The sequence below is a fragment of the Vicia villosa genome, linkage group LG5 (genome assembly GCF_029867415.1).
Source record: "Vicia villosa cultivar HV-30 ecotype Madison, WI linkage group LG5, Vvil1.0, whole genome shotgun sequence".
Taxonomy (NCBI): domain Eukaryota; kingdom Viridiplantae; phylum Streptophyta; class Magnoliopsida; order Fabales; family Fabaceae; genus Vicia; species Vicia villosa.
The window spans coordinates 136,978,355-137,002,551 of record NC_081184.1 but is presented as its reverse complement, the minus strand read 5'-3'; the positions used below and the strand labels follow the sequence as shown (position 1 = coordinate 137,002,551).

The 24,197-nt window shown below is 34.8% G+C and overlaps 1 protein-coding gene and 1 long non-coding RNA gene across 3 annotated transcripts; one reads left to right on the top strand and one right to left on the bottom strand.

The window, feature by feature from the left end:
• Window positions 1–1,219: 1,219 nt before the first annotated feature.
• On the bottom strand, window positions 1,220–1,787 carry LOC131607475 (uncharacterized). The gene is made up of 2 exons (XR_009285317.1): window positions 1,737–1,787; window positions 1,220–1,481 (listed from the first exon to the last, which is right to left on the bottom strand). It is a non-coding gene; the product is annotated as an uncharacterized LOC131607475 (long non-coding RNA).
• A 16,022-nt stretch (window positions 1,788–17,809) lies between these two features.
• Window positions 17,810–23,813, top strand: LOC131607474 (uncharacterized). Of its 2 annotated transcripts, none has more exons than XM_058879477.1 (4): window positions 17,810–17,975; window positions 21,736–22,011; window positions 22,091–22,198; window positions 23,256–23,813. In XM_058879477.1, exons 2-4 carry the CDS (start codon window positions 21,820–21,822, stop codon window positions 23,664–23,666), a joined length of 711 nt encoding a protein of 236 aa, XP_058735460.1. In that variant the 5' UTR covers window positions 17,810–17,975; window positions 21,736–21,819; the 3' UTR covers window positions 23,667–23,813. The 2 variants fall into 2 exon arrangements, with proteins under 2 accessions (XP_058735460.1, XP_058735459.1); XM_058879476.1 differs by lacking the exon at window positions 17,810–17,975 and adding an exon at window positions 21,285–21,323.
• The last annotated feature ends 384 nt before the right edge of the window (window positions 23,814–24,197 follow it).

Below are 24,197 nucleotides of genomic sequence, written 5' to 3'. Positions count from 1 at the left end.
CTCTCCTTAAGAGTCAAATTGTAAATACAAAGCACTTTATCGTTTTATAAATTGTAATTTCCTAGCTAAGTTTTAACTAGATTTTTTAAGAATACAAATGAACTAAATTTTAATCAGAGCTTTATGTTTTGAAATATAGGGCATAATCGATTGGATTGTAAGATACCTTAATGACTGTAATCAGTTGGATTATATGAAAAACAAAGTCTTTTATATATTATTTTTTGTGAAATGAGTCCGAAAGTCAACTTTCGAAGAAGAAGAATTTAAGATATTTATAGAGTTTAAGAAAAATAGTTATTGTGTAATGAAGAACCACCAATTTAAAAATCCCCTAAAGGACCTAAAATTTAAAGAATAAAAAAATCCCAAAATAAGCAGGTGGATGCTCATTACACCATAAGTATTTTCTTCAAATCATATAAATGTCTGCAGGCGCCCTATACCCATTTGTTTATATGATTTCACTTAAAATTACTAAAGGATTTGCTCCATAGTTAAAATCCAAATATTATTACATGCAGAAAAAACTGCAAGTATATCCATAATATTGTAAACTCCACGTATTTGTGGAACCACTACAACAAAAATGGGTTTAGGCAACAACGAAAAACCGTCCTTTAAAGTTAAAAAACCGCGGCCTAAGGCTTTAGAGGACGGTTTAACAGGCGTGGAATAAACAGCCGTTGCCTATTCATTTAGAGCGCGGTTTTTTTATTTTTACCCACGGATTCTGAACACCGTCGCCTTAATTATCAAAAGACAACGGTTTTAGTTAAAGTTTTAGGCCGCGGTTTTCAAATAACAACATAAAATAACCGCCCCCAAAAGACAATGGTTATTAATAGCAACAAATTAAAGCCGTAGCCTATCTATAACTTCATTTGAACAAAATACATAACCGTGCCTAAAAATTGGAAAAGTCCACGGTTTTAAATAAGCAACGAATAAAAAACGTTGCCTAGAAATGAGAACAAATCATAAATACTAAATCTTGCAACACTTAAATTTATATGTAACTTCATTGTTAAACACCATAAAATTTTATATATATATATATATATATATATATATATATATATATATATATATATATATATATATATATATATATATATATATATATATATATATATATATATATATGAAATTCTAGTACTATAGAATCTCTTTTCGGCAACCATGGAAACAATGGCAGTAGAACTGTAGAAGAACGTGATAAAAGAAAACCTTTATACCATTTAAATTTTGTGTTAACAAAACAACAAAGGTTGTAACATCATTCATTCGTACAATAATTAAAAACATAAATTTCCCATTGTTAAATTCCATTTATTTCAAAAACAAATTAGAAGAATTTTGCTGAACATATATAGTTACATTAACCCACTGAAGATGAAATAAGTAGCTCTATATCCTCCTTGTTTTGGATAATCCACTTCTTGGTACTCAACATCTGGAATCAATCATTTTTGGAATCCCTGTATTTTAAAATCAACACATAAGTATATAGTTTTGAAAAGGGGGTTACCCAAGAAAAAATTAATGAGACATATATCTAAGCAACAAGCTAGATACACTTATAAAATATCTAAAAACTTCTACAAACACAACTATAGATCTCATCTCAGATTAATAAAGTGGTTGAAATAATTTTAATTTATAAGAAATATGCAGGAACCTATAAATAGTGTCAAAATACATTGGATAAAAACCAGACCAGAAGCAGAAATCACCAATATTGTTGATCATGTCGGTCCTTTTCAAAGCTTCCATGCTTCTAATCTATTGAAATGAAGACAATGAATGTCACCAAAAATCAATGACTAATGGTTCCAAGACCCTTTTTTTTCTATTTAAACAACAAAGGTTAACCGTGTGATCTATAATGTAAAACAAAATCGATACATTTTCCATAATTAACAGTAACATATCATAAAGCTGTGATGACCCATTTGAAAAATAGTCCTCTAACATAAAACAAGCACTCAGAACAAGAGCTACCATTCACTAAGAATCCTTCACTAATCCAAACAAGAACTCAGAACAAGAGCTACCTAAAAACAAACAATTGCATCAAAATCCCTATAGATATTAACATAGAAAGAGCAGAGAAAATTAGATATATAATAGAAACCAAGTGCTCAAAATATTGTTCAGTCTTAAGGGCTCTTAAGTCTGTCGTTAGATGAATTTTCTTACCTATTCTTAGAACAGATTTTTTCCTATATAGAAGTATCTAATGCTTAAACCCAACTTACAATATGTCAAGTTACTGGAATGAAAAGGAAAATAACATGCCTGGGGATGGTGAGTTGAACAGTGAGAGCAACCACATCATCAAAGCAACATCCAACAAACATTTCAATCACCACCTGCATATCATCATTACATAAAACCCTAAACTCAAAAACACCAAACTCAAAATGCAAATTTTAAATAAAAAATAAAATTAATTAATTAGGTTACATAGAAAGCAGGTTCCGAGAATTCCTAATCAATGATGAAAGGAGAATGCTCAGTGAATGATCGAACATCAATCCAATACGGGATACATGCTTTTCTCCTTGAAGGAACGCTTGAAGATCTGACTTTGAGGGAACCAGAAAATGAATAAGATGAAAAAAAAAAAAAAAAGACGGAAGACAAATTTTAAGCGTTGAAGCCAGATCTTCTACTTTTAAGCGTTTGCAAGGAAGGAATGGGAGAATGGAGGCCGAAGGGTTTCAGGAAGAGAGGATTGGTTTTATTTTCACCAATTATATATATTTAAAAATATTTAATTTACAATCTTTTAAGGCTTTTTTAAAAATAACTAATTTATATGTTTCAAACTGTTTTTTTATGAATATTTATTACAAAATGTAAATTTTACTTTTACTTTACTTATTGTAAATTAAAAAATAAATTTTAATTTTCGATAATTTTAGTATTCATCAATGTTTTTTGAACATCTTTTACGAATACATTTATGAAAAATATTTAAAAATAAAATTTAATTTAATTAAATATTAGTAAATTTATATGACATTAAGATTTTGTACTAATAGTATACAACGTTTTATTTTATTGCACAAAATCTTCAATTCCATTAAAATATTGAAAAGATCTTTCATTTTATTACACAAAATCTAAGATTTCTCTTTTTGTGTACTTTTTTATTATATGGAAAGATTTTATAAACATTAATATATTATATTAATTTTACAATAAATTTATTTAAGTACTTTAATGATAACTATCAAAAAAAATCATTTTTATAATAAATTTCTATTATAGTTTTGTTTATTTAGAATAAAATAAAGTTTAAAATTTATGTTTGCAAGACCATGTATTTTAAATAGTGTGATGGATATTAAAAATTTATTTTTAAAATATTATTTAATTGTATGCATATAATTTTAATAATTTCATAGGTTAAAATAATAAAATTATATAGGCAACAAAATATTTAAAAAAATATAGAATAATTATATATAAATACGAAGATGAACATTCACAAGTTAAGTAGCTCTGTGGTAGTTAGAGTATGAAAAAATTTATTGTCCATATTAACATTGGTTCTGAAAATTTAAAAAAAAAATTAAAAAAGTTACAGTCTAATAAGGGACGGTTTTCTTACACCCACACTCATAAGCCGTAGTCTAAAATGAATAAGGGACGGTTTTCTTACACCCACATTCATAAGCCGTAGTCTAAAATGAATAAGGGACAGTTTTGTTACACCTGCACTTCAGAACCGTAGTTTAAAAGGAATAGACGACAGTTATGTTATAACTACAGTTTTAGAACCGTAGCTTAAAGTCAAAATTTTAACATAATTCTAAAAACTTGACAACAAGTAAAAAGCGCAGCCTATTACCCTTTAAGCTACGGTTTTTAAGCCGTTGTCTATTTTTCCGTTGCCTAAAGTCAAAAATGGTGTAGTGAACATACAAATTTTCATATTGTAAACTGCAAGGATCAGTGAAGCCAAGAAAGCTTGGGTCGAGGAACTGCATAGTGTGCTCTGGGCTTATAAAACAACGCCCCATTCGAGCACAGGCGAAACCCCGTTCAGACTCACTTACGGCACCGAGGCTGTGATCCCCGTGGAAATCCGAGAACCTTCTCGAAGGACTGAGTCACCCCTCGAGGAAGAACTCAACGACGAAGCTATGAGGGAAGAACTCGACATGGTCGAGGAAATCCGAGCAGGGTCTTCCCTCCGAGAAGCCAAATTAAAACAACAGATAGCTCTGCGACATAACGCCAAAGTTATCAAACGCGAGTTCGAAATCGGCACCCTAGTGCTCCGCAGAAACATGAAGGACTCACGCGAGGGCAAACTCGCCCCAAACTGGGAAGGCCCGTACCGGGTTTACGATAAAACCGAAAACGGCGCTTATTATCTCGAGAACCTCCTCGGCGAAAGACTTGCTCGACCTTGGAACGCTGAAAAACTCAGACGCTATTACAGTTAGAAACGGCTAACTCACCCCGGTCTCTCCCTCCGAACACGAGGAGCCCACCGGGCACGGACTCGCGTCATGGTACGAATGCGAGCACTCCAGGACAACGATCATCGGGACTCCCTACCAAGGAACAGGACCGACTACACGGGGGACTCTACACCTAGACCCACCGTGGCAGTACCTGCACGGCAGAACCCCAGCTCGCGATGGGACCGTTCACGCCGCGAACACTTGGCCCCAATCGCGGTCTCGCGCTCGCTTATAGCGCATACCTGCTCTGCGCAACCGGGTCGTACCCCACACGCCCGGAAGACAATCTAGGCCGAGCACAGTCTAAAAAACGATCCGAAAACAAAATATTCCTAAGTGTTGGAATACCTCCCCGGAAGTCGAGCATAATCCGGGCTTAAAAACATGCAACAATAAACATTCTCAAAACACGCATGGAAACAATCAAAACATGAAATACTAAAACGATAAGACATTAAAAGCCGGCCAAATTGGCCGGCGATGTTCAAATAGTACAACAATCCAAAGATAAAAACAACGGCACGCAGGCCAAAGAAACATAGGCACGCAGGCCCAAAGCAGATCATTCATCACCATCAGGCGTACAGGGCATGAGCTGGCCATCCATAATCCTGGACGAAACCCCGATGTCATCCGTCTTCAACCCCGGGTTGAGGAACTTCAACTGCTGGACGGCACACTTGAATCCCTCCCCGGCCATGTCAGCAAGCTCGAGCTTCAAGTCGTCGATCTTCTTGACAAACTCGGCTCTCGACTTCAGCACTGTCACATCCGAGGATTCTTCCGCCGTCGGCTGCCAAGCCTCCTCAAGTTCAGCGGCCTTTTTCTTCTCCGCCTCCACTTCCTCATCCTTCTGCTTCAGAAGTTCCTCCATCTTTTTCTTCGTCTTCTCACGGAGAGATTTCTGCCTAACAGCTTCATCCTCGGTGGCTTTCTTGTCATCCTCCGCCTTTTTCAGAGCTTCAGCGGAAACAGTGCCCCTTGCGCGAGCACCTGAGCCATCCCGACGACCCTCATCACAACAGCACTGTCACTAGCAAGCTGTTATAATTGGGCCGAAGAGGAGATCTCTTCAACTCGGCGACTCTCGTCCGGAGAGACAGATAAGGGATACTTCTCGAAGAACTGACTTTCTTTGAAACAAGGAGGGAGTAAGAATCCGCACTCGGCCCCAGCGGTCGGCAGATCCTCTCGAAGTGCCTCAGCCCGGCGCGCCCTCTTCGATGTTTTCTCCCCAACCAGGACCACCACAGGAGATCCAACCGACCCAGAATGTTCGCCCGAGGCCGCCATCCGATTTTTATTCTTCAAGGCCCGGAGCCTCTTCGCATCCTGGGCCACCTTCAGGACCTTCTCGTCCTTCACCGGCATAGCATCTGAAAGTCAAAACAAATAAACAAACAGTTAGCAATGAACATCAAATAAAAAACCAAGGTAAACAACGAAAACTCCACCTAACAACGCCTTGGTTTCCTCAGGCGTCCTACAAAGCAAGAGGGCCTTGGTGTTTATGGCCCGAGCTTCTACCCTCGGCACTCCCTCCTCGTCGCAAATAGGCTCACCCGTCCTCGTAACCCATGGACTGAGAGAGAAGCTGTCCACGTACTGTCAAAGACGGGCGTACGACGCCGAATCCTGCTCGTCTAAATCCCCGTCCTCGCGAGCATAGTACTTAGGAGGGTAGTTAAAATGACCTTTCCACCAGACAAATAGAAACATGCTACAGAGTTTAATCTTGATCTTCCCTTCCTCATCCCGCTGCGGAATACCATCTTCGCCACACACCGTCATCATCTTCGACAAGGAAGTGTACGACACACGAATGTGCAGACGAACAACATAATAACGGTCTTTGAAATCCTTGACCGAATCGACGTGCATCATAAAAAGTTTCCGGTCGGCATTCTTAAAGGAAACCCAGCTGAAGCGCCCGTCAGCCGACTTTCGTTGGACTCTGAAACAACAGCCAAACAAGTCGATCGTAGCGCCGATGCCCAAGTAGTCACAGACGATCTCGAAAGCCTGCATAAAAGCAAAGGCGTTCGGGTGCAGTTGGGACGGAGCCAACGCGAGGCTGGCCAACAGAGAGACTTGGAAGCTGGAGAAAGGCAGGCGGAACCCGAGCTCCCTGAAAACATACTCATACATGGCGAAACTATCCCCATGGAAATGAGAACAAATACGCTCGTAGGCCCTCGGGCAAACCACCTGGAAGTTCAGTTCGTCACCCGGTCCCCGGTCCTCGATCTCCCGAAAGGCTCTGACCAAGGAGTCAGTATATCGGGACACCTCGAGTTTTGGCTCCTCGGCCACCCAATCAAGATCAACCACGAGGTCATACTCATAGAGCGGGGTCAAAGGACCCTCCTCCTCAACCTCCGAGGGACCTTCCTGTTCGTCACCCTCCTCTATCACATGGAGGCGCGAGCTCTCGACCTCCACCTCTTCGAATTCAGAGCTGCTCGCACCCGTGTCTTGCGAGGAGTCCCACGAGCTAGAACCGGAGCTAGAACCCGAACTGGACCCCGAGCCAAATTCACCTGCATGCAGAAGGAAAAAATGAATTCGATCGGTCATCAAATCCACCCTTCCACCGCAACACAAGTGAAAGGGTGGAACGGAGAGCATTAAAGCCCCCGACCAAACCCCTTCGAGAATATTATTGGTCACCGGCCGAGGACTTTCCCTAAATTCAACTTAACTTAAACAAACATAAATGCTCGGGTACAGCTAAACAAGCTCGGCAGGAACCTTAAACCCGCCGAGCGTGACCATAAGTAACCCGAAGAGGAGCATGAAGCCCCCGACCCGCTCCATAAGTATGACGGGCTAAATCATGAAGGGGCCGAGCTATAATAAAGAAAAATCAGCTACTCTGATAGTTCCCCCGGGCATTACTTGAATAACCCGGGGAAAGGCACGGCATTCAAGTCTGCCTGCCGGTTTAGACGGCGAAAACGGCAGAAATTCGCCTCATAATCCTCTATAAAACGGAAGAAAAGACATTTAGAATCAAAAGGAAGCCTCAAACGCACCTGATCCTGACATAGTCTTCAATAAAATGATTGATGTTGCCGCAAGGAGACGTTGATGAAGTAACAAGATCTGGAAACTTAACCTAGACGCCGAGCACACGAGCAAGGAACGAAAGTTTCAAATGAGGGGCTCTGACCCTCTTTTATAAGGAAAATGCCCGGAATGCGAAACGTCGCGTCGGCTGACAAAGCCTTCCCTAGGCGCCGCCATCTACCCGTAGGCAATCATTGCATATGCCACGTCAGCGCGTGCCATACACGCGCGATCTTTCGTTCCAACCGACGAACCATCCCGTCCGAGCACCATCAGCTGGACCGAGCATCACTACCAGGGCCGAGCATCATCAAAGTCGAAGCTTCTTGACCAGAAGACTCCTACTTGTGGGGCTCCTGTTCTGGACTGGGCCAAGATTAGGCCCAATTTAGTTTCAGCTCACCCAACCTTGGAGGCCCAAACCACTTTGTGCCCCATAACCGGGTTTGGGGTGCTCATCTTTGCCATGCTCGGCAAAACGCTCCCCGCGAGCTGCCCTGCGCCCGACTTAGGTGCTCTCCACGAGCATCCTCTTGCCGAGGACCCTGCTCCTCGTAGGGTTTCTTCACATCCAACCCCCCGAATACTGCGGAGTCCACGTGGTCCCTAAAAGACCTCGTCTCCCTTGAACTTCGGAGCGGTTAACCAGGATAGAGGGCACTCACGCACCTCCGGTATTTCCGCTCAGGAAACCTGACAGTCTCCTAATTGGGCCTGGGCGTCCAGCCCAAATAGCGAGATCATGGCCCAGCACTGGGGGCTATAAATACCCTCTTTCACTAGAGAGTCAGGTATTCACTTCTTTCTAACCTCTAGCCTGTACTTGCTCTCCTTTGATCCTCTTCTCACTTTGGCATCGGAGTACCTTGCAGGTACACCCCCCCTTTCAATTCACGAAGACCCAGCATCCGATCAGGCCGCGACGATTCTTCTGATCAGATACGATCAATTTCAATGTAAAACTCGAAGGAAATTCTACATAAAACTTCTGGACACACTTTGTTCCATGTTAAGGAAAAGACTGCAGGTATATATGGATTAAATGTTAAATATTAGAAAAATTGTGTAGTTTCTTGTGAACAATTTCAGGTTGCATCTAAAAGATAACTTTCGGATTTGGCATTTTTTAGTTTTCCTAGAATTTTAGAGAAATATATAAGATGTATTGAGCAACCCACAAATAAATAAATCCCAACTCAATGAGTCCCAAAATTAAAGTTGGACCTCGAGACTCTAACTTTTCCACTCAATTTTTTCTGTTTTTAAAAGAAAAAAATTAAAATAAAATAATATTTACAATTTATTAATTTCTTAAAAAACATTTAAAAACCAATTAAACTTCTTTTTTTCTAATATATATATATATATATATATATATATATATATATATATATATATATATATATATATGGGACGTATCAAATGAGAACTTTGATTATTATAAGAATGAGAACTTTTAATAACAACCGTACGATTTAAAATCAATGCTCAGATATGCATTTTTGTGATATGTATTTAAATCAGAATCTATCTATTAATTATTGGCTTTTAAAATTTGAGTGAAATCCGATACATTGATTTTAAATCGTACGGTTATTATTAGTTCTCATATCTCATAATAACCAAAGTTCTCATTTGATACGTCCCTATATATATATATATATATATATATATATATATATATATATCAAGTGAGAGCATTTTTAAATGAGAGATGAGAGCAGTGGCGGAGCCAAAACTTTTAGGGAGTCTGGGCAAAAATTTTACACCTTTGTTTTTACTAATTTTACACCATGTTTCAATTAATTTTGTCCTGGATTTTGTCTAAAATTTTTTGTCAAAAAATTTCACACCCAGCTTTTACTAATTTTGCCCTTAATTTTGTCTAAAAATTACTAATTTTGCCCCTGTTGTTGTCTAAAAATCGACTATTAATTGGAGAGTATACAACAAAAGGGGGGGTTGAGCCCGGGCGCATGCCCTTGCTTGCTGGGCTGTAGCTCCGCCCCTAGATGAGAGGAAGAAATATCAATTGTTGGATTCATTAAGAGAGAGAATGTTAATACATTAATGAGACTATTAATTTCTCTCTCTTGATGAATCTAATGATTGATATTTCTTCCTTTCATCTCTCATTTAAAAATACTGTCACTTGATATGTTATATATATATATATATATATATATATATATATATATATATATATAATGGATTTATATTCTATTTTTTATATAATCTTTATCAGGGAATTGTTTATCTCAAATGATGAAAAACAACATATGGAAATCTGAAAATGTCTCTCTAATTCTAGAAATACATTTCCGAGCGCATAACGTTCCAACTGAGTCTCACTCCATTTTTTTTCAAAAAATTAGTTCGAAGATGCATCTTCGGATCCACCTTATCTATGTATTACTAATTTAACAACTCTGTGACAAATCTAGAAGTGCATTTTCGGATTTGTGAAGCGGGAATTTAAAAACATGTCACCTTTGCATGTCAGCTACAATTTCGGAAGTGCATTTCTAGATTCTTCTGACGTGATTTTTAATAAAACAAAACCTTGTGTGCTCTTCTTTCTCATGATCAAACTCCATTTTCTCTCAAAATTCGTACAAAAAGTCCTTCCATTCTCAATCAAAATTTTCACTCTAAAAATTCATTCATTTGTTTCATCACATTAAAAGGAGAAAAAGAAGTTGGAATTTAAGGTAAATAATTTATTTCATTCCTCATTGCTCACATTAATCTAGTTTTAAGCTAAAAAAGTTATGATGCATCCGTAAATGCATTTTTGGATTCTAGGCGAGTTCATATGGAAGTGCATTTTTCAGAATAGTTCAATGTTTATTTAACCTATTTTTGAATATTTTATGTTATTGTTTGCCATAGATATGGTGCACCCTTATGTTTTCCTCGAAGCTATTGTGTCTACGGATGCCAGATGTGTTTAGGTTAAGGAGGTAGATGTGGGCAACCAATTTACAAATGGACAAGAGTTTGAGTTTTGTGATCATATGCTCCAATGGATTCGCACGGAGGCACCCGCTTTAGGGTTTGGTGTTGTAATCGAAAGGTCTGATAATGGTTTAGGTAGACTAATTGGATTTGTGACAGTTAGACACGAAAGAAGTCAAAAGTACCTAACTCATCTCTAGATTTTGGAACGAGATGACACTGGTTCGAGAAAATGTGAGTGTCCCTTTAAGTTGTGCGGTTATATTTTGATGAATACAAAATTGAGATTTAATGTGATTTGTGGTTAACATAACCATGCCATGTGTGACAAGTTAGCCGACCATCCCATTGCATGTCGCCTTATGCCAAAAGAGAAGGAAATCGTTTCGGACATAATATTGAATATGGTGCAACCCCAAAACATACTTGTAACTTTGAAACGTAAACGACTCAAAAATATCACAAATATCAGGAAATTATACAATATTCATGTCCTTAACAACATGGCATTAAGGCGGGATAGAACTGAAATGCAAGAACTACTAAAACTTCAGGATGATAACAATTATGTATCTAGGTACCAAACGTGCGAGGATGGAGTCACCGTTCGAGATATATTTTTCACTCATCCTAATTCCATAAATTTGTTCAACATGTTTCCTAATGTACTCATAATTTTTTCAACATATAAGACCAACAAGTATAGGCTTCCACTATTGGAAATTATTGGTATTACCTCTATCGAGAAGACTTATTATGTCGGTTTTGCATTTTTGAAGAGGGGAAAAGAGGAAAATGTTATTTGGACTTTAAAAGTGTGTCGGACAATTTTGAAGGAAAAAGAAGACACACCAAAAGTCACTATCATCGACCGTGATACCACATTGATAAATTTGGTTGCAAAGGTTTTCTACTTCATACATATTACTTTGTAGGTATCACTTCACAACGAATGTGTGAAGTTGAGTTAAACCTGCGGTAGGAACCAAACAAATTAAGGGTGAAGATGAAATAATTGTCAAAGCTAACGTGATAATGGAAAGAATAATGGATGCATGGAATGTTATAATAATTTCATCTATAAAAGAATTATATTGCGATGTTGTCATACTTTTTACAAAGGCGTGTGAGAAATATCCAGATTTGTAGAAATATGTTGAAAGTACAATTCTTTGCTAGGTGAAGGAGAAGATTGTTTGTGCTCTGACCGATCAGGTTAAACATCTTGGAAATACAACAACTAACCGAGTTAAGTCTTCCCATGCTACACCGACAAATTGGTTGGGAAATAATAAAGGTGATTTATGTAGAGATTGAGACTTTGTGAACCAAATGATCCAAAATCAACATAATAAGATACATACATCATTTGGTCGCAGAATCACAATGTTGGAACACATATTCAAATACAACTATCTCTGTTCTCAGTTGGTTGACAACATATATCGAGTAGGACTGGATTTTATTTTTCATGAAGACAAACGAGCTGAGAATGTAGGTTCTGATAGCTCAAAGTATGGTTGCACATTTAGGAAAACATATAGTCTCCAGTATGATTGTCTAATTTTAAAGATGGTGAAACATGATAGCCAAATATGAATGGATGAGGTTTATAGTCAGTAGAAAAGGCTCAGATTTTATGATGATGATGTGATGAAGGACGGTAAATCGAATATCTCTATCCTAACTGAATGGAAATTGATGCAAGAAAGATTTTTGAAAGCCGATGATAATATGAAACTCCACAACAAAGAGCAAATGTTGAAGATTTCTTATCTAGTAACCACTAATTTGAAATCAGTGTCTCAACCGGTAAAAACAAAATATGCTCATAAGAAGGTCAAACCAACACTGAGAGACAATTCAATGATGTGGTGTCCTTCGTATTTTGAACTTGTTGTTAAACTTTTTTCGGATTCTCTAACTTCAAAATCTTTAAAAAAAATTCAAAGGAGCTTGTATTATCAAACCACCTTTTTCACCGCGTTTACCAAAAATCCATTTCATCGACGAGATGCCGTTTTTTTTTTGAACAAATACATTGAATAAATCGTCAATGTTAAGTGTGACGATAACTGTGTTTTTCAAGCTATTTCTGCTTTGCTCGGTAAAGGAGAGGAGGATCATACATTTGTCCGCCAACAACTTATCAAATTTAGATTCAATCCATGAATCTCTTGTTCCTTGCATTAGTGGATCAGAACCGAAGGAAAAATGAATGCACTTCCCTTAAAATGGTTCATCTGATAGCAAGTGCGTATGAAACACAATGTATTAATCTGACAAGATACAGTTTCTCAGAAATATTTCTTCCACTATGCACTGCCCCACCTCAAAATCCAAATGATCATATTATGTGTATTGGGTGGTTTTAAAAAATGCGGCACTTTAATCAAGTTTATTTGAAATCGGGATACCCTATACCACTAACATCGCGGGAGTGGACAACTCATTCAACAAGGGAATCTGAAACTAGGTCGGATCATTTTTTGGATAGGATGCAAGAATTCACAAGCTTGAAAGAGAAAATAAACAAAAGTCAAAGGCGCAACCACCCATACATATAGATTTAAACTGTGGCCCATGTTTTAATTCATTTTAGTTTTTATTCAACAATGTGTTTAAGTGGTTAGACATGTTTTGTATGTAATCTTGTCTTAATATTAATGATGTCAAATATATACATTTTCAAAGATTTCAATTTATGTTTTAGTTTCCTAAATATTTCTCCATTTCTATTCTAAAATAGGTTCTGATTCTAAATTTGGTTCTGAATGAACAATGTTGGGTGGTTCTGAAAATGCATTTCCAAACTCACGCTATCTTCATAAATTTCACAGAAGGAAATAGGGTACATCCGGAAGTATATCTCCAGAATATTTCTTAGGATGGGATTAAATTTCAAAGGTACATATTGGCCTAAAACTTGTATAAATATGGGTATTTTGTCTCATATTTTTTTCTAAAATTACATTGAACCAAAATGAACACCAATTGGCATGCCACATTTGTCTACTTCAAAAACACGAAGCCCTCAATTAAATTTAAGTTCAATGAGTACCCTCGATTGACAACAAAGGAAATTTTTAGTTCAAAAACTTTGAGCTGAAGACGTGTGCAGTTTTAAGGGTTATGTGGAATACATTTAACCTTTATGAAACAAAAGGTCTGATCAATCTGGATATGACAATTGTAAGATCAATCGAAGATATTTTGAAAATGTTGAAACCTCCTACTTGATCTTGAAATGTATTGTTTAATTTATGTTAATGATTATCTTTGGCATGTTTCATTTTTTATGTATGTCATTACAACTATCAATATTAATTTATCTCTGTTTTTAGATTTGTTTCTGGTTTAGTATGTTTCAGAAATGCACTTCCGTAAAAAATACAAAGATGCATTTCTAAATTATAAAAATAAGTTTAATTTTTTATTAGAGTCGAGAATCTCTCTCTCTCTCTCTCTCTCTCTCTCTCTCTCTCTCTCTCTCTCTCTCTCTCTCTCTCTCTCTCTCTCTCTCTCTCTCTCTCTCTCTCTCTCTCTCTCTCTCTCTCTCTCTCTCTCTCTCTCTCTCTCTCTCTCTCTCTCTATATATATATATATATATATATATATATATATATGGGAAATGCTAACAAGTGTCCCAGGGGCACTCTTTAATAGCTTTAAAAAGTAAGTTTTTCTTGGAAATATGCGTAATTAATGCATCGAAAATTGAAATGGTGAACTTTTGAAAGAATATTTTCTTTATTTAGAATGCTTAAAGAGTGCCCCTGGGGCACTCGTTAGCATGACCCTATATATATATATATATATATATATATATATATATATATATATATATATATATATATATATATATATATATATATATATATATATATATATATATATATATTTGTTTTATTGAATTTTTATTAAATTAAATGTCAAGTTATGTATCAAATTATGTCCAACTTGACTAGATTTGTTGTTATCTTTAATGTCATCCTACAGCTATACATTAATTAATACTAAGGTAAAAAAAAATAGTCACATTTATAATGTCATCCTACAGCTATACATTTATAATTTTGACTTTTTATTTTTTTCTCTTTAAAACAACTTTGATTAATACTAAGGTAAAAAAAATTTTAAAAATATTGTTTGTTATATAAATATAATGAATAATTATTGTATAAGTATTTGTATCAGTAGAGTAAAGTCGCAGTATAGTATAGTCGTAAATTTAATATTATTTTTTGGGGAAAAGGAAGGGCCGAAACTCAAAAAAAGAAAAACAGCTACACCAAGATTACACGGGGAATAGAATTCCCGAACAAATCATTATCTAACAATTTCCTAAGAAAAATAAGACACGAAACAAACTCTAAAAACTTTTCCTAGAGAGTAATTCCATGCTTAGATAAAGCATCATCGCAAATATTAGCCTCCCGATAGCAATGTGGAAGAGCAATCTATTTGACATGCTTTTGTACCAATTTAATTTTGAATATTAATTGTCTGCCCATAGAATAACTTGGTTCTTTACTATTTATATCCTTAATAACTTGTTTGGAATCTGTTTCAATCATAATATTATGAAATCCCAACTTGTGAGAAAACTGGATGCCTTCATAAATACTCCACATCTCTGTAATGTAGGCATTACAAATGTCTATTTCTTTCGAAAACCCTCCAAGCCACTCCCCTGCCTCTTACAATACCTTCACACTCAGCATAGCCACAAGTATTACTGGCTCCATCCACATTGATCTTGACCCATCCCGTCGGCGGAGGCTCCCATTTAACATCTTTAATTCTGCGGGAAATTAAAACAATTTTGGACGTAGCTATCGCATCGTCATAAACACAAACATTATGAATGATGTGAGACTTCATGCAAACCGGTCTTTGAAAGTTATCGTCAGGCTATTCCTGATTATGCCATTTCTAAATATTATGGCAAGCATTTTCCCCGAACACGTCTCAGCTACCCATGTCATTCCTTCCCATATTCATTTGGAGGTTAAGATTAATCCAAGCCTTCAAATCACCTACAAAGAAAATATCATGTTTATTAGTAAAAATTGCAGTAAGTCAGAGGCCTACTGCTATTGGGAAGTCATGGAGAACATGAAGCACGTCTTCTTCAATATCCCCACACCTCGTACACATGACACTACCAAGATTCATTCTATGCTTCTTGTTTGTAAGTAAACCATCATGTCAGAGCATCCATATAAAGGTTTTGATACGTTCTGGAACTTGAAGATTCCAGATATCAGTCCAAACCTCCAATTGTTGATTATTATTCCCATTATCCTACAGGTTGTAAGCATTCAAAATCGAAAAATTTGTCACAATTCCTAGGGGTGTACACGGGTTGGGTTGGACCGGATTTGGCCTAACCCATTATCCAACCCATTCAAACTTCAACGGGTTGGATTCGTCGTCCAACCCGCAATTTTATTATCAAAATCAATCAGAACCGACCCGTTCATTTACGAGTTGGGTTGGGTTCGTGGGTTGTGTTTAAAATTAAAAAATAATATTTTTTTAATTTAAAAATATTGTAACACAATTCAATACATTTATACTCATTTCTAACACACAAAAGGGATTAAACAGATCATATAATATTTAGTAATATTCATCAACATGACATAACACTAGATAATAGTATATAATTCCACAAGACACATTATTGTTATAAAATACGTAGGTTGAAAATGATACAAAAGAAAATAAGTAACAACATTTAGTCTTAAAATTATGTAAGCTCATTGATTTAGTAATATTATTGGTAGAGAATAATTTTTTTTTAAAAAAAATTAGGGTTAGTACTGAGCTAATAATTTTATATTTCTATTTAAAATAATAATAAATAAGAAATTATTAATGTAACATCAATGGGTTGAGTCAACGGGTCTGCGGGTTGCAAAAATCAAACCCGATACCCAAACCAAAACTAAATGAATTGCTGCGGGTTGAGTTGGATATACCCGTAAATGAATGAGTTCGGATGATTTATAGGTTGATTCGGTTTGAGTTTATGAATTCGTGGGTCGACCCGCACCCATTAACACCCCTAACCATTCTCAACACACATTCTAACATCAGAATCCACATAACTGAAAGGCAGAATAATGCTAGCAATTCTCTAAATGATGTCCCACGGCAGCCATTGCTCAAGCACCTCCCAATTCCAATCACCGTTCGCACTAAGATCCGCCACCTTTAACAACTAAAGTTGGCTAAAGATATTAATTGATAACTCATTAATCATAACTGATGAACCAATCCACTTATCCTCCCATGCATTAACCGTTTTCCATCACCATTGGACAAGTGCAATTATGTACATTTAATATATTAAACATAAAATTATCACTACTAAAAAAATTGAATTTAGAGAGGGAAATTAGGGAGGGAAGTAAATCCCTCACTAATTTTGAGGGATTTTGTGAGGGAAAGTTGTATACATAGCTGAAACGTCACGCACACATATAAACAAATATATTTACGACATATTTATTCCGTCATAAAAAATCCCTCATAAATTCCCTCACAAATTTGGTAAGAGAAAATTTAGGGAGGAATTCTAAGATGAATTTTATCCCTCCCTAATCATTCAGTCACAAATTCCCTCATAAATGTGTAACAGGTTATTAGTGACACATTTTGTGAGGGAATTGTTTTCTATTTTTTTGTTGTTATATAAAAGATTAAATTCGTTCTGATAACTTGTGGGCATTTTTTAAAATTAAAAAATAATTATATTTTTTTAAAATTATTTTGGTATCTTTGTCCCAAATTTATTAATATATTTTTTTAATAAACATATAGATATAAATTTTAAAAAAAATCTTTAATAGATACAAATATTTATTTTTTTCAATTATAAAAAATATTTATAATAATACATATGTTTTTCTATTTTATATATAAGTATATAAAAATTCATTATAAAAAAATTAAAAATTGATAGATCAAAATTTATATAATTAAAATAAGAATTAGCCAAAAACGAAAGGAGATTTCAATGATACAAAATATAGAAAGATTATTTTATTTACATATTGATTCAGTTAATATATATAACATAATGAATTTGAGTAAAAATAAAGCTAATCTAATTTTGTTTTCAATTTCCCTCCGTCATCTCTTTATCATTTTTGACAAATTTTCATTTCCCTCTCATATCTCCCTCTCACTTATAAATTAATTTTAATTCTAAATTAATAATATTTTAAAAAAACCAAAAATGACAAATGCTAAAACCCTATTACACTTAGAAGGAGAAGCTGGTTAAGGTAAGCAAAACGGCGGAACCCAGCTTCAAGCTCTAACCGAAACAACATAGAAGAAATTTCTCACTCACGGTTCCTCTCTCAAGCAATCAAGAAAGAAAGAAGGTTTGTTAGGGCAAATAAATCAATAACGAAAAACCCAGAAACCGCAAAGATTCACGTTTTCAAGGTATGCAATCCAATCTAATCTTTTTTTCTCTTTTGTAGACCGTAAACGAATAAGAAACTAATTTTGCGTGTGCTGAGTTTTGTTGAAATAAGGTTTATTGGTTTTGGTTTTGTTTTTCTTTATTTGATAAGTGTTGGTGTTGTTTTAGATTCAATACCGAGATTAAGGTGATCAGGAGTGGTAGTTTCATATTGTGATTCTGTTGTTTATCAGTTTTATCAGTAGAGTTGTTTGGTGGTCCTTTGTGACTCTGTCAAAGTTATTTAGTCTGAAGCAGGATTTTTAATTTTGATTAGATTATGGTGTTTTAACTATTATGTTTGGGTAGAGGTAGATGCTGACTTTTAACTTTGTGGTGTTTAATGAGAATATTTAATGGTATATACTTTAATGGTGTTTAGAGTTAAAACAACAAGTTTTCATAATATTTTTCTTAGGATGAAGCTGGCCCCTTTTACGTTTTTTTTTTATAAAATTTCCAACAATCAGCAACTACCAACTTTTATAAAAAAAAGAATTTGCAAAGACAAAAAAACTATAGCATTCAATTTAGAAGTTGAGAGATAAATTAAACATTGCAGAAATATTTTTATCAGTGTCATAGTTTACAGGTTGCTACAACTCAACTAGTTTAGCTTATTCATAAGCATATTGGTTACACAACCTTTCTCCAATAATGGGACATGGAACCATGTTTTTATTAACTTATAAAAGCTTCTCAATTAAGATAAATGTTCCTTTACTAATAAAAAAATTCTTATGAATTATGAAGCAAGAAGTCAATAACCCTTTCAATCAATATCCAATCTAATTTGACTATTTTTAAAACATATTTCACTCTAGTGATTCATGTTTTTGCAACACTTGATTCTTGTATTTGAGTATTTTTATTGAAGTTTATCCAAATCTCACTTTTAGAAAGTGAATATATATATATATATATATATATATATATATATATATATATATATATATATATATATATATATATATATATATATATATATTTGATTATACTTGTAAATAGATAACATGCCTATACGTGTGTTTAGCAATTAGTTGTGATAAACAGCTTATGATCATAAGCATTTTAGCTCTCCAAAATAGCTCATTTAATAAGAAATTACTTAAATTGTTTATACAAATATGCTATGTCAGGGGTTATATATTTACTTCTTTTTGTGCTTTTAACATGCAAATCCTTATAGCTTCCATTATATTTCTATATATTTGATGTTAAACTTTGAAGTGATACATGATCGATGATTAATTCTTCATTGTGTAATTAATGCATCAGAATGGAAGTACCTGAAAATAGAAAGTGGATGAATAATAGAGTTGATTGTCATAAGAATATCACTGCAGAATTTAATATTGGAGTTCATGAGTTTATTATGTTTGCTTTGGCACAAGATAAAAATAATATTGGAGGAGGGAATATTAGATGCCCGTGTAAGAATTGCAAGTGTATGAAATTTGGAAATCCAGAAGAAGTGAAGGAACATCTATGTAGGAGGGGATTCATGAGTGATTATTATCATTGGACAAACCATGGTGAGGCAATTCCCCCAATTCCTCCAGTGGTTGTTAGTCAGTCATATTATGGAAGTAGAGGTCAGAGGGAAATGTTTGATAATTATGAGCAGTTAGTAATGGATGCCGCAGGACCAGAAATTGGAAACTATGTAGAGCAAGAAGGTCAAGACGAAGAGGATATAATGGAAGAATATCCTAATGAAGAGGCAGAAAAGTTCTTTGAAATGTTGAAAGCAGCACGATCACCTTTATGGGATGGTTGTGATAGATACTCCGTGTTGTCAGCATCTTTAACAGCATTAAGTTTGAAAGCAGACTATGGGTTGTCTGAAGGTTGTTTCAATGGATGGATGCAAGCTGACCAAGTTTACTTTACATCATTTCCTGAAGGGCAACAAGGTTGGCTAGGAGTCATAAAAACCAAGGCACGGAGTACCATTCAATCTATGGAAAAAAACAAACATGAAACAACTGATGCATATCAAGATGATGATGTTCATCAAATACCTATAGTTGTTTCAAATGATGATGATGATTTTCATCAGTGCCATGAGGATGAGGATGAGGATGAGGACGGGGATGAGGATGAGGAGGAGGAGGAAGGGGATGAGAAAGATGAAGAGGAAGAGGAAGAGGAGGAGGAAGACGAGGAAGAGGATGAGGAGGAGAAAGAGGATGAGGGGGAGGAGGAGGAAGAAGATGGATGGGATGATGACGACAATTATGATTATTATGGTATTATGCATCATTTATTCATGAAAAATATTATTTGTTTTTTTGCTTATTTAAGAATAAATTAATTTAATATTTGTGTTATTCTTATGCGTATTCATGAAAATTATTGTTTGTTTGTGTGTACTTTTTTTTTAATTTTTATTTATTTATGTACATTAATCAATTTGATGTTTTTATTTTTGTCTATAGATGGAGGACAATGATAAAACGAAGGGTGGAGGAAGAGGTATTGGTAGGGGTATTTGTAAAGGTAAGAGAGGTAGGGCCACTACTACTTTGTCACAATCTATTAATGGCCAGCCTACAAATACTGAACTTCCTCATTCCACTTTTACCCCCCATCTTTCACCCGAGAGATTTAAGGGTACCACTATTTTGTCACAAACTATAAATAGGCAACCTACAAAGCAATCCACTCCTAACCCTCATGTTTCATCAGAAAAAGGTAGAGGTACGACTACTTTGTCACCATCTATTGTTGGCCAACCTACAAATTCTTCCACTTCTCAAAGAGCCACACATTCTCAATTTCAACACTCAACTCCTAGCCCTCATGTTTCATTTGAAAGAGGTAGAGGTACCACTACCTTGTCACCATCTATTGTTGGCCAACCTACAAATTCTTCCACATCTCATAGAGCCACAGATTCTCAATTTCAGCACTCCACCCATAGCCCTCATATTTCCTCCTCTGTTAGTCCACCTATTTCTTCTACACCTAGTCTGTCACATGTCCCATCAACTGCTGTATCCGGTGATGATCCACATGTATCATCATCCCATGTCGATTCACCTCCACAAATTGGAAGTAAGGACCCCACTGATGGACGGATTTGGATTCGTCCAGGTCCACAAAAGACGTAAGTTTTAATAACTTCATTTAACTTATAAATAAATCATGATTTTATATTATAATTTATTTAAATTTTTTGTAGATTTGACCCTGCAATTCAGCCTACGCGTGAGATTGCAAAAATTATCAAACGTAAGTTTGTAGTGTCTTGGGCAAACTATGGAGAAATGAAGGGCGACGATGAATATAAAGTTGTGAACAAATTGTGGTTTGGAGAGTTTGAGGTACAATAGGATAAGGATGAACAATTTGTCTAGAGTTTTTATATATTCTATGGTTTGAAATTATACTTCTTTCTTTTAAAATTTTGGAAATATTTTAAGTGGAAATATTGAATTTGATGCTGCTAAGCATGCATCCTGTTTCCTTCTGTATCAATGGAAAATTTTGCTTGGCATTTTAAAGGCTAGTATGCCAATAGGAATTTTAAAGGCTAAGCATGCATCCTGTTTTGTTTTGTATCAGAGAATTTTTTTCATCTATTGTTGGCTTAGCATGCATCCTATTTCCATGTAAATATTGAGTTTTGATATCATTGATACATGACGAGAATGATGAACTCTTAAGTTTTAAGAACCTAACAGAATTTTGTTATATTAACATTTTTTATATTAACTTATATTGTCAATATTGTAGAGAAAGTACAAGTGGCTACCTGAACACAAGGAAGAAATTAAGAAGATATTTGATCATAAAGCCTCTGATGTATACTCAAACACAATGTATAGGGTGAGAAAGAATATTGATCCGGGTGATTGGATTCCTATTGAAACGCGCAAGATATTAGAAGAAAAATGGAATGATGATAAGTGGAAAAGAAAGTCACAAATTAACACTCATAATAGAAGATCTTCGGATGGCCCACTACACACTGGAGGATCAATTCCAACAACTGAGCACTATAAGAGACTAGTAAGAAATTGAATTTCTTTGGTAATGTTAAATATTTCAATTTTAATTTACATTGATTTATATTTTTTTTTCTTTTTAGAAAAAATCCTCAGATACAAATCCAACTTGTTGGGAGTTATTTCAAAAGACACACAGAGTAAAGGGTAACCCAAACAAGTGGGTTTCTTCAAAATCAGAGATGGTTGCTGTAAGTTACAATTTCATAAACTAAAATGTTTATACTAAATGTTGTTATATTATGTTGTACCAATGCATGAAATAATGTTCGTAATAATGATGTTAAAATGGTGTATTAATGCTTTTATCTACTAAAATGAGTGGTGTTATCAAAGAATGAGTTTAGCCACATGAAGCAAATTAAGTCCTCTGTGATATAGTGGTTGCAAATGGTTAATATTAAGGTACTTAGGTATCAGTTCAAACTACTGATGGCAGATTGAACATTAATAATATTGTAAGCCGTTTAGTACACAATCAACAAAAGGACACTATTAACAACAACATTTCATATGACTTAGAGTTTGGGCAGTTTGAATCTAATGCTTCAGCTTTCTGCTAAGGCAATATGATCCAAAGTATAAAGAGTTATAAAATAATATGCAACAAAAACAAAATTACTAGATAGGTTACTATAGCCATAAGAAATATTTGTTCTCTCAAAAGCTACATTAACAAAGTCAAGGGATACATTAATTTTTGAAGTTGATGATAGATATTTTCCACACAATCCTAAGTAGGAGAATCTAATGCTTATCTATGTTTTTTTCTATTTAGTCATTCATTTATTGAGATCCTATAAAATTTTATGAACATTTGCCTAGATATTTTTAATTTCTATCCCTGCTGATACATTTTAATTTAACACTCAATGCCCAAAACAATGTTCACATAGAAATAACTATAATAAGAATTAGAAATAAGCATGAAATTGGATAGGATTGGAAGGACATAAACTAACACTCATTGTTCACTTAGTACATTTATGTTATATGTGAAGCATGAAAGTATAATTTACTTCTGTTTTTTGAAAAACAAAAAAACTCCAGTAAGTTTTTATAGCCACTTATTCAAGCTTATGCCCACTTGTTATATCACTTATTAATTAACTTTCTTTTCATAACTCGTGCCACAAACTATTTACCTACTAGTACAAGATTGTGCGAGTTCTTATGAACTATTAATATTATGATATGTTGTGTTTCGACTGATTATATTTTTCCTATCTACTTAATTGTTAATTACAGAATGAGTATGAAAAAAGGATTATTGAGAGGGACTCACAAGAGGCACCTGGAGATGATGTTTCTAGTCATCAATCTGACAACATCATCTTCTTAGATGTTGTTGGAGGAGTGGACAAGAAAGGTCGTATATATGGTTTGGGACCAGAAGCAGCAAAGTACAAGTCATCTGGATCTTCCATATCTGACGGTATCTCACTAACTGAATATGAACACATGAAGACTGTTATTTCTGATTTGTCTGTTGAAAACAACACCCTTAAAGAGAAACTCAAGACTCATGAGGATTTAATTCGTGCATCACAAGAAGACTCACGTTTGCTTAGAGAACAATTATTCCGATTTATGGAAAGTTTTTCTGGAGGTCATCAACCTCACCGTTCGGCTCAAAATCCGTCTCCACCCACTTCTTGAAATACACTACTAAATTGTAGTGAACTCACTTTTGTTTGTCATGACTTAGTTTCAAGAACAATGATAGTACTATTTTCCTTGTAATTTCTTAATTTTAAGATCTTTTTTTGAACTTGTAGTTGTAATATTTAATGTCAACGAAAAAATACTATGGTTTTAATATTTAGTCTTAAGAACTTAATTTTAGTACTATTTGTATCTATTTGGGAAATATTTATGATATTCACTAAAACTATTTATGTTGTTTCATATTGTGATTGATTTATTTTTATTATGATATAGTAAATTTAGTTTTAATATTAAATACATTTGTCAGGAAATTTACAATTTCAATAACTTCAGGTTAGTTCTCATTGATTAGTGAGGGAATAAATCCCTCATAAAGCGAGTATTCAAACATTAGTCTTTAGCAATTAGTGACGGAATATAAACGTCACAAAAGTATATTTACTGACGTATTTTAAAATCCCTCACAAATTTCTGAAGGATTTCTTTGGCATGGTTTCTGACGGAAATTTAAAATTAGTGACG

Bases quoted from the DNA above. Each gene is read 5' to 3' on its own strand.
- LOC131607474 (XM_058879477.1), top strand. From the start codon at position 21,820: ATGTATAGGGTGAGAAAGAATATTGATCCGGGTGATTGGATTCCTATT. The intron at 22,012-22,090 runs GTAAGAAATTGA...TTTTCTTTTTAG, and splicing joins CTGAGCACTATAAGAGACTA to AAAAAATCCTCAGATACAAA. The intron at 22,199-23,255 runs GTAAGTTACAAT...TGTTAATTACAG, and splicing joins CAAAATCAGAGATGGTTGCT to AATGAGTATGAAAAAAGGAT.